We start from the raw sequence: 11474 nt of genomic DNA, 5'->3' as shown, positions 1-11474 counted from the left end.
TAGCACAGAGACAGCACTGGTTCGAGTCACGAATGACTTTCTTATGGCCTCAGATAAGGGATTAGTTTCCATACTGGTTCTACTGGACCTCAGTGCTGCTTTTCACACTGTAGATCAGCATTTTACTGCACAGGTTAGAGCATGTTGTTGGGATTAAAGGGACAGTTCTACATTGGTTTAAATCATATCTATCTGACAGATTCCAGTTTGTTCATGTACACAAGGTTTCTTCAGAACAGTCAAGGGCCTGATACGGAGTCCCACAGGGTTCAGTACTAGGGCCAATCTTGTTCAGTTTCTACCTGCAGCCCTTGGGAAGTATAATCCAGAACCACGGCATCAATGTTCATTGCTATGCTGATGATACGCAGCTCTATTGGTCTATGAAGTCAGATGAAACAGAACCATTAACTAAACTTCAGGCATGTCTTAGGGACATCAAAGACTGGATGTCCGCTAACTTTTTGCTTCTAAAGTCAGATAAAACAGAGGTTATTATTTTTGGTCCAAAGTATTTTAGGAAGGGATTAGATGGTGTGGCGATGGCCTCCACTGCTACTATGAGAAACCTTGGTGTTGTTTTTATCAGGATTTGAGGTTTAAACAGCATATTAATCAGGTTTGTAAAACAGCGTTTTTCCATTTCCGTAATATCGAAGATTAGGAACGTCCTCTCCCAGCATGATGCTGAAAAACGAATTCATGCGTTTGTATCTTCTAGGCTAGATTACTGTAATGTGTCATTGGCAGGTAATTCTCTGAATATCCTCCAGCTGATCCAAAATGCAGCAGCGCCAATGCTGACAGGAATCAACAAGAGAGACCCCATCTCTCCAGTGTTAGCCTCACTCCATCGGCTCCACACTCCACATTTGCTTACATAGTCATCCCTGTAGTGCACCAGTTAGCCATCTGTGTCTCTCTTTTCTCTGCCCTTCATTCTCTCTGTCTGTTTTCTCTTTTTTGCTCTGCCCAGCTGGTCTTCAGTAGGAGGGCCCCCCCTTCTGATCCAGGTCCTGGTCCAGGTTTCTTCCCTCCTAAAGGGAAGTTTCTTCTTCTCACTGTTTAGTTTAAGGTTTTTCTCCCACTAGGGGAGTTTTTACCTGCCATTGTTTATGTTATATTTATGTAATAATTGCTCGGGTGTCATGTTCTGGGTCTATGGAAAGATCCTAGAGACAACTTCTGTTGTAATAGATGCTATATGAATAAAATTGAATTGAAATTGAAATATCAGGAAACCTAAAATGGTCCTTTTGTGTCGGCATATGCTCAGACAGAGCTGCTGCCATGACCGGACCGCTGTCTGGTTTAACTGCTCGGATTAAGGAGGTTGCACCTGAATGTGAGTCTACGCATTATGTAATTCACAGGGAAATGCTGGCTACCCGAAAAATGCTACCGGTACTTAACAGCGTATTGAATGAAGTCGTTAAAGTTATTAACCACATCAAAGCACACACCCTTAACTCCCGCCTGTTTGAACAGCTATGTGAGGAGATGGACGCAGAGCACAGACACCTTCTCTTATACGCAGAAATAAGATGGTTATCCCGAAGGAGATCGCTGGCCAGAGTGTTTGAATTACGAGAGCCGCTGCAAAGATTTCTCTCAGAAAAAAAGTCACCGCTGGCAAGACATTTCAGTGACGTGGAATGGGTTGCAAAACTGGCTTACTTGCAACATATTCAACCTGCTCAATGAACTCAATCTGTCACTCAGGGGGAAATGACGAATGTCTTCAAGTTGGCAAATAAAGTAGCTGCATTTAAAGCCAAACTGGATTTGTGGGGATGGCGCATGAACACAGGGAGATTTGACATGTTTCAAACATTAGCAGTGATTTTGGAAGAGACTGAGCCTGAGCCTTCATTCTCCAAGCTTGTGCACGATCACCTGTCTTAAAAGAGTTTGAGCGCTACTTCCCAACCACAAAAGACGAACTGCACGAACTGCCAAGGAATGGATACACGACCCATTTGTCAACAAACCAGGTGAATCCAGCATGTCTGTGCAAAAAGAAGATCAACTGCTGGAGATCGCACATGACAGCGGCCATAAAAGTATGTTTGAGACAACAACTATGCTGGTGTTCTGGATTAAAGTTAGGGCAAAATACCCTGAGATCGCCATAACAGCACCGAAAACCCTGTTGCCATTTCCGACATCCTATCTGTGCGAAGCGTTTTCTGCAGTGACGGCAACCAAAACTAAAATATGGAGTAGAATGGATATAAGCAACACACTTCGAGTGTCATTGTCCCCCATTACCCCTAGATGGGACCATCTCGTTGCAGAGAAACAAGCTCAGGGCTCCCGTTGATTCAGCGTTATCGTGAGTTAAAATTTTCATGCAGTATATATTTGTTTTTGTGGTGTGTATGTATCTTATTTTGAAGGCATGTTAAAACGTTACCATGGCGACCAGCATCAGAGAGCGTTAGGGGGCAGTGAGGATATTACTCATGTTATGTTGTTGGTGCGATGTTAGGAGGACGCTGTGCACAGTGGATTCTTGTTTATTATTATATTTACAATATACCATTGTTTTATTTTGTTGTATTTATCGGCCACACCTTAAAGGCCGGTCCGTGAAAATATTGTCTGATATTAATCCGGTCCTTGTCTTTAAAAAGGTTGTGGACCGCTGATCTAGATAGCTATGTAGCTTCTGGATATCTTGTGTGAGAGGTAAGAGTTGTGGTGCGTTACATTTGGCCTGGTTAAGCTGGGTTAATGCCTGGCCTGCAGTATCAAACCCCCAGCTCTCTTGATACAATTGTGTGAAGTCCTCAGCAACTTGAATGGTTTCTTTCTCTTTCTTTTTCAGCCCTTAGGACTTGATAAACATAGCCAAATAATGCAGAGCTCTCTGTGGGCTTAGACTTGTTCTGATGATGCACCTTTGTTCTTTTTTCCATTTTCCAGTGTTATTTCCATACTTCTATCACTTTTTGTGCTTTTGTCCTTGGGTCGTGGAACATAGCCTACTCCTCTTCGCTACCTACAGTAAGTTTGAGTCATACCATTCCATTAGAGTCATCTGAATCTTTAAAAACAAACACACACATGTCAACTATTTTTGTTACATTTAATATCAAAAACCTGAGTATACTTAACTGGCTCAGCATACTAAATGAATACTCAAAGAAAAATCTGTAGGGAGCGTTTTCAGTACAATTGACCTTTTGTCAAGCCCTGCTCCCATTGCTAGGTCGGACAAAACTGTCATCTCCCGTCCACTTCCATTGTAAAAAGGGGGTTTTACATTACTTTATTTCTAATTATTGGACCAAAGAAAATGAACAGAAACTAGATATGAATAAAAAGGAATGCTTCAGGTAACGTGTAATGAGTTTAAAAAACGGAGGTTTTCGGCAAAAACAAGATATTTTGATAAGTTCAGCTGCATGGTGGAAGGTGTGGCCGTCCACATAACTTTATCCAAAGCAGACATTTTTCATAATTTACCATTGGTTTTGGGATGAAATATATTCTCGTGATTTTTTTCTCTGGGTAGCGGGTGTCACTTTTACAAGTGCCTCAAGCACACCGCTTAACCATTGTAAGATAAATAAATAAACGCGTTCGCGGTTGTAGCTATATGTTGTAGCCTGCTGCTGAGCCACTTTGATGTCTGGGATGCAGCTGTGGTTCCTGATGTTCCTTTGTTCCTCCACGAGAACATAACCTCTTGCAGCATCAAACTGTCCAGTATTTGTTAGCTTTTGTTTTGTGCATTTGTGCAGTTTTTCTCAGAGCTTCATCTGTAATCAGAGTCTATCGTGTCTCTGGTATAATGTTCTTGACTGTATCTCCAGATCAATATATTTACTGTATTATCAGCTTGACTCCTAACGCAGTAGTACCGGCAGGCAAAGCAAGCCACAGCTCGGGCAGACCTGGAATACTTGGGTCTGGGCGGAATTCGGTGAGGCCATGAAGGAGGACTTTCGGTCGCCAGGGTACTGGAGAGGAGGATTCGGCTGAAAGTCGAACCTCAGATTCAAGAGGAACAATGCGGTTTTCGTCCCAGTCGTGGAACACTGGACCAGCTCTATACCCTCTGAAAGGGGCTTGAGGCTTCGTGGGAATTTGCCCAACCAGTCTACATGTGCTTTGTGGATCTGTAGAAGGCGTTTGTCCCTCGGGGAATCCTGTGGAGGGGTGGTCAGCGAGTATGGGGTCCGGTGCCCTCTGCAAAGGGCTGCTCGGTTTCTGTATGATTGGAGCAGGAGATTGGTTTGCGTTTCCAGCAGTAAGACACACTTGTTCCCAATGCATTGGACTCCGGCAGGGCTTCCCTTTGTCACCGGTTCTGTTCATAATTTTCATGGACAGGATTTCTAGGCATAGCCAGGGGCCGGAGGGGATCCGGTTTGGGAACCAAAGGATTTTTTTTTTAAACATTTGTTCATTGATTTTTCAGAGACATAACAAAGACAAACAGTGACATTAAGAGAGTCAACATAATGTCAAGTATAATAAGTAAAAAAATAAGATAATAAGATGATATGAGATATGAGATAATAAGATGATATGAAATGTGATAAAAAATAACCAATACAGTAGCAAAAAAAAACCCCAAAGAAACAAACAAAACAAACTGAAGGATGTGTGTAAGAAGGCGGCGCATAGGATTTCAACTTCAATAAAAGCTAACGTCTCGCAAGTAAAGAGTCAAAGGCCACAAAGTCAGCTTTATATTTAGGGAGTTGCAAAGTAGAGGATAAAACAAACAAAGCAATAAATGCTCTTGGATCAAATTGAACCTTTGAACAAACAGAGTTAGAGTTGGATATCTGTGTCCAAAAATATAATAATGAAGACCAAAACATACTGACATGGGTGTCACGTTTTTTGAGTTAAGGTCATGGTTTTTCACAGTTTTGGAATTAGGTTCCTGTTTTATTTTGAAACCCCATGTCCTTGTGTTTAAGTTTTGTCTTGACTTCCCTTGTTCCCCATCTGCCCTGATCTTGTGCACCTGTGTCTCCTCAAGCCTTCCGTCTATATCTTGTTTTGCCTTCCCTTGCTCCCGGCTGGTCTGTACTGTTCCTACCCCCCATGTTTCAGGTCAGGTTTTTGTATTTTTGTTACGTTTATGCTCGTGTGTTTTTTTAATCCTGCTCAGCAGCGCTTTTGGGTTTTGTTAAATAAATCACTGTTTTCTGGAACTCCTGCTTCTTTTTCTCCTACTTCTGGGTCCAAATCTACAATTCCCTGACAATGGGTAGCTGGAGCCTGATGACATCTTATGGACAGGGGATCAACATCATTATAGATTTTGGAGAGCCTAACTCGAGTGAGATGGGCATGATGTGAAATTTTGCACTGGGTTAGATCATGTCTGGCAAAATAGATGGGTGAAACCGATGCAAAATGGCATCTCACAACTCCTCCGAGATCCCCTCTCCTAGAATCCCCTCTAATATATCTTATACTGTGGTGTAAGCTGCAAAGAATAATGTATAAACATGAAATAGCGCCCTTAATGGTAGAAAGGAGTCGATTTAAAGACGCCTCTGGGAGACTGGGGAAATTGAGATAAGATTGCAGATGAAACTGCACACTTGAAGATATCTAAAAAAAAATGCTGTCTAAGCAAATGTTATTTTTCGGAGAGTTGCTGAAAGGGTGCAAATATACCAGAAATATACATTTCCCTTGATGCAACAGTCAAACCATGAAGAAAAAGCCCCATCAATTAAAGAAGGGTTAGCTGATAAGGGTGCTCGGAAAGGGAGATGCTGTAGACCAAAGTAGCATCAAAATTGCTTCCAAATTTTAAAGCTAAAAGGAGCGTGGATAAGAGCAGTCAACGAAGGAGGTTTAGCAGAAAACATCTACATTCTCAATCATGTAAGAGGAACTGGTATCCCCTCCAGACAGATCCAGACCTGAATTATATGAAGGAATACGCTCATCTGTCCTGAGCCGGACCGCTGACCCCATCACAACTGCGTTTATTAGTTTAGTGTTTGTTTATTTTATCGTTTGTCTACTGTTGCAACCACATTGCTGGATCTTGACATGTTCTTCCACAACAAAAAACAAAGCCCTTTCTCATTTCCCAGTTGAATGACCAGAGTGCACATGTGAAGTTAGTTTCACATTGGTCTCTGTGTGGGAAACATCAGAAGAACTAGGTTTTCCATTAGTGAGACGTTATTCTAATATCTTCGGTTTTACTTTTCTCCTCTCATCCTCTCCCACTAACCCCCCACACACACATACACTCTTATCTTGGCCATAAAGCCTCCGAGTTTGGTTTCACTGGATGAGACGAAATCTCGTCTGCCATTTTGAACCACGCGAGACTCAGTCACCACGTGACTTTGTCAGCCATCTTTTCTTTTGCCTCACCGCATGTATTAACAGCCAACACACACACACACACACACACACACACACACACACACACACACACACACACACACACACACACACACACACACACACACACACACATTCACACATAATCTGAAGTTTGTGTTAATGTTTAGTTAGTTGTTGTTTATGTGTAGTTTAGGCATCGGAATTTATCCAAAGTGTTGTTTCACTATCTTTTAACACTTGTGTAAATACATTCCGATTAATTTGAATGAGAGAAGTTGTTTGTGTTTATTTTATACGTATTCGCCACAACTGCTGGTTTGCAAAGATCTGTGCTCGGACTCCTTCCTGCACTATTATTCTGAGGAATAACTTACCTTGAGACTGATTCTGCTGTTTAGTTATCATTTTCCGGATTACATCAGGTGGTGCCCCGTTTTGATTATTTCATTTTGATAATTCAATTTGAGAAATAATCTACTTTATTAATTATTAATAATTGTCCTTCGACAACTCTTTGATAACTGAACCAGCACCCCCTTTGTGGCACAACAGCACCTATTATTAAAAAGCGTTATCATCATTATTTATTCTTATTCTTATTAATATTATTATTAGTATTGTTGTTGTTTGTATTACTTATACTATTATTATTAATTATGAGATAATTAAAGTAATTAGTTGAAATGTGACTGATATCAGAGTCCGCCCGTTTCTCTCTCAGGCTAGTACGGAGGTGCTAATGCTTTTATCTCATGTCTTTAGATTATTGTAACGCCCTGCTCTCTGGTCTTCCCAAAAAGAACATGTACAACCTACAATTATTACAGAATTCAGCCGCACGCGTGCTGACGAGGACCAGAGGGCGGGAGCACATTACACCTGTTTTAAAATCCCTGCATTGGCTCCTCGTCCGCTTTAGGATCGATTTTAAGGATCTTCTACTAGTTTTTAAGTGTCTTAATGGTCTTGGGCCTTCTTATTTGTCTGCACTACTTTTACCCTATCAACCCTCGCGGACCCTGAGGTCCTCCGGTGCCTTTTAACGATTCCAAGAGTTAGAACCAGGACACACGGGGAGGCGGCATTCAGTTTTTATGGTCCCTGTTTGTGGAACAGCCTCCGGAGAACCTCAGGGCCGCAGAGACTGTTGATGTTTTTAAAAAGAGGCTCAAGGGGGCATTAATACGTTTTATGTTTATTTGTTTTATGAAAAGCACTTTGTGTTGCATTTTTTGTATGAAAGGTGCTTTACAAATAAAGTTTGATTTGATTTGATTTGATATAACAACATTAATCTAAATCCCATTAAAAAATTCTTGACAGTTTCATAACATATGAAATATATTTAGGCAACATTTCAGTGGCTATGGCGCCACCTTGTGGCAGATAAGGATCATTATAATAAGAAATATTTCAGCACTTGCCATTGAACCAGCTGCAGCAACATTCACCACTGTTAGATTTCCCACCTTTACAGATACTTGTTGGACATTTTAAGTTGTTCCTGGGGGCCCATTGTTTCACCATTTTATATTCATTATTACTCTGACTGAAAGAAACTTACTGTGAACAGGAGTCATGCGGTCTCTGAACATCAGCAAGTTCGTGTGTCCTTCTGAAACTTGTAGAGATTTTATCGAAGCACCTAAGACGTGACAAAAACTGGTAATACGCTGGAATCTATGGAGGAAATGTGTAATTTTGAACCTGAAGAAAATCATCCCAAAAGGGCTGGGGCCACTGGAGGCGTGGCTTTATGCTGATTGGACAATAACACACAGAGGAAGCTCAAACCGTCAAGTAAGTCAGACTGTAACAGAGGGATGGAATAAATGAATGAAGGAACGTTTTTCACGATGCCTCAGCTGATCAGTCTTATGAACAAACCGCTTCTGTCTCTCAGAGTTCAGGTGGTCCGTGTGCCATGAGTGTTGTAGTCAGCAGTTCATTCTGTCCATGCCTCTACTTGGTGTTTTCATTACACAGCACGCGGAATAAACGTAACGCTTTAGTTATTTAGTAACTCTAACTCTTGGCGGGATTAGTTTGACATTTAGCACAATTGTGAGGAATCTAGGAGATATTTGAGACCAGGGGGGAACCATTAGACAGGAACAAATATACTTTTCCTCTGGAACCGTGGGTCCAAACCCAGTGCATACAACACTTACCTGTAACTGAACCACAGGCGCCAGAGGTGGTCAGGATTGTGATCTGATTAAATTCAGAGGACTAGGGCCAATCCCAATACACCCCCTACTCACTACCACTAGCCCTCAAAATGAAGCCACAAGGGGAAGGGCCCTTTTAATCTTCCCTAGGGATTGGGACACCACTTGCTACGTCACTGCGTGGTTCACGTTCGGGTACGTAAGCGACTGCATAGTTACGTTTGCACATACGTCACACCATATCAGGAAGCCGAGAGCTAAAAGCAAGCTAAAAGCTGTTTTAATTTCCGCTGTTAATATGCCACTTTATTAAGTTTTAATATTTTTTCAGGCGTAAAATGACCGTATGGCGCGCGTCGCCGCGTAACCTACGCCGTAGGCTCTGCGTTGGTGTAACGCTGAACCATAAATCAGCCTTTATTCTGGCGAGATCTGAAAAAACGAGAAAGCGAGTGATTATGTACATTCACTGAGTGAATATTATGAAAGTAAAATATATATTTCTCGCTAGAAATGTAATCAAAACGCATTTTTATGCAGAAACTAACTCAAAATATTGATTTTATTCACAAAAAATTAGAAATGTCCACCATGTTTTTTTGTTTGATTCAGTAGGGGTAGGTAAACTAGGGCTAGGGGGTTTATTGGGACTGGCCCTTAGTGTCTACCAGAAGATGTGAGAAAGTTCAGAGTGAGGTAGGAGATCAGACCCTCGTAACGGTGTCTGTGTCATGACTTTAACCTCTTTAACCGGGCGACAGAAGCTCCACAGAGACGCTTTAAGTTGTCGTCCAGGTTCAGGTGTTCACTTTTTAGTCGGTTCAGAAATCAGGCTGGGACCACGTTCAGCTTTCATAAGGAATTTATTTCAATAGTTGTTCTCTTTTATAACTAATTTATTTCATTATACAACAAGCCAGCCCTCAAACCAACAGCCCGGTCTGAGCCAGGTGAGAGTGTCACGGGTTAATCAATACTCTGATATGATCAAGTGTCTCTGTCAGTGCTCGCAAAACAACACCACGTCAGGTGACCCCACTAAGTGAACGTGTGTGATGATGTCACATCATCAATAATAACATTTGTTCTCTTTATAATAATATTTAGGATTATTCACACGACCCTGATGTTCAGTCTGAAAACCCACCAGAACCAGCGGTCAAGAGGGATCCGCCGTCAGTCCCAGCTGGACCAGGCCCAAAGCACCATGGGTAACAGAGTCCTGTTGTGTGGGCACAGGCCTCCAGGCCGCCGCCCATTCCTCCCAGGCGGGTTGAGAGGATAAAGTCAAAGCTCCACCCCAAAGAAAGTTCCACGTAGTCTCCGCACCACCTGAAAGAGCATTGACTCATGGGTACTGCGGACCAGAACAAGGGAATTCAGCTGGGACTTGTGGGCACTGTAGTCCTTCTGTGCTGAAGGTATTTCTTTGAAGTGTACTTCTGGGAACTCTGGGAAATGTAGTCCACAGCTTTTTTTCCTCAAAAATGGAAGTTTCAGTTTAGTTTACAAATGAAGAGCAGCAATTGTTCAACGCCATCAAAAATGTTCAAACTGAACAGAGTAGGATTGTGGGAGATGAAGTCCAGAAAAATTGAGTTCATAATGGCAGAAAAGGTTTATGGGTCACGTAATCCAGTACGAAGGTTATCGTGGTCCAGGACGTAGGGGAATGTTGGAGTTATAGTCGAGACTTAAGGGAAACGATGCCGTCATAGTCCAGGTCCAGGTTAGGAGGATTATGGGTTCTGGAGTTCATATAAGTATGGGTTAAAGGTTCTGTAGTCTAAATTTAATAAGATTATACATGTTGTAGTTCAAACACAAGAGGATTGTGGGTTTAGTGGTCCACACAGAAGAAGGAAGCAGGACATTGTAGTCCAAGCAGAAGGGGATTGTGGGAGTTTTAGTCCAAAGTGAAGAAGATTATGCGTGTTCTAGTCCACTGGTTGATAACTTCAAGCCCTGAATAGACTGTGTGTTTGAGCCCCATCGTTTTATTTACAGCCACACAAGTCTTTATGTACACTACACACAAACGCACACACACACACACACACTCACACACACACACACACACTCACACACTCACGCACACACATGCACACCATCTTCACGTCACATAAATAAATGATTAAATAAATAGATTGATCAATAAATAAATAGGGAATTATAAATACTGGGATATTGACTCAACTCTACAGTCTGATTGGTTATTTACTGATAATACGGGATTATTAATCAACACATAATCAATCAATCACTCAATCAGTCTCTGACAGGTGGAGGGACTCCACTCTGGTCTGCACTCCTCCAACCAAAACACATTTTCATGGTTGCCATGGATACGGCATTCATGCAACCACCGAGCTCGCTGATTGCTGTTGTGTAGAAAGAAAAGAAAAATGACAAAAAGATAAACCTGATCCGCGTCAGGTCGCTCCCCCGAGAGGAAGATGAGAAAGAGGAGGAGGAGGAGGAAGAAGGGGGAGAGGAGGATGAGGAGGAGGGGGAGTGGTGATGCTGACGGTGGTTCCCCTGAAGACCGAGCCCTCAGCTGGCAGTATGTGATCAGAGCCGGTCTCGTGTGAGGACCCAGATGTAGGGGCCGCTCTGCTCCTCAATCACCAGCTTGACCTGGTGGTAAACCTCGTCGAAGCTGTCGCCATGGACGATGGCTGAGAACAGAGATGACCGTAAGGATCAAACCGAGAGGCTCAAAGAGTCAGTTCTTTACAGAGGTGTCAAAATTATTCACATTCATTACTCAGGTAGAAGTATAGATACTAGAGTTTAAAAATACTCCTGTAGAAGTTGAAGTATCATCTCAAGTTTTTTACTCAAGTAAAAGTATAAAAGTACTGGTTTCAAAACTACTTAGGGCCTGATTTACTAAAGGTTTGCGTGCGTAAAAACGTGTGCAAACTTGACATCACCCGCAAACCAAAGTGCCAGCTGATCTAC

At 42.2% G+C, this 11474-nt stretch overlaps 1 protein-coding gene across 5 annotated transcripts in view; it reads right to left on the bottom strand.

Moving 5' to 3' along the window:
• Positions 1–9360: 9360 nt before the first annotated feature.
• LOC133420307 (disks large homolog 4-like) overlaps positions 9361–11474 on the bottom strand; it is a 90164-nt gene continuing 88050 nt past the window's right edge. For all 5 annotated transcript variants that reach the window (XM_061709970.1, XM_061709971.1, XM_061709973.1 and 2 more), the window contains one exon: positions 9361–11188. In XM_061709970.1, the coding sequence (XP_061565954.1) occupies positions 11082–11188 (107 nt within the window). In that variant the 3' untranslated portion in view covers positions 9361–11081. The remainder of the gene's footprint in view (positions 11189–11474) is intronic.

This window comes from Cololabis saira, chromosome 20, assembly GCF_033807715.1.
Source record: "Cololabis saira isolate AMF1-May2022 chromosome 20, fColSai1.1, whole genome shotgun sequence".
Taxonomy (NCBI): Eukaryota; Metazoa; Chordata; class Actinopteri; order Beloniformes; family Belonidae; genus Cololabis; species Cololabis saira.
This window is presented reverse-complemented; position numbering and strand designations above follow the sequence as displayed.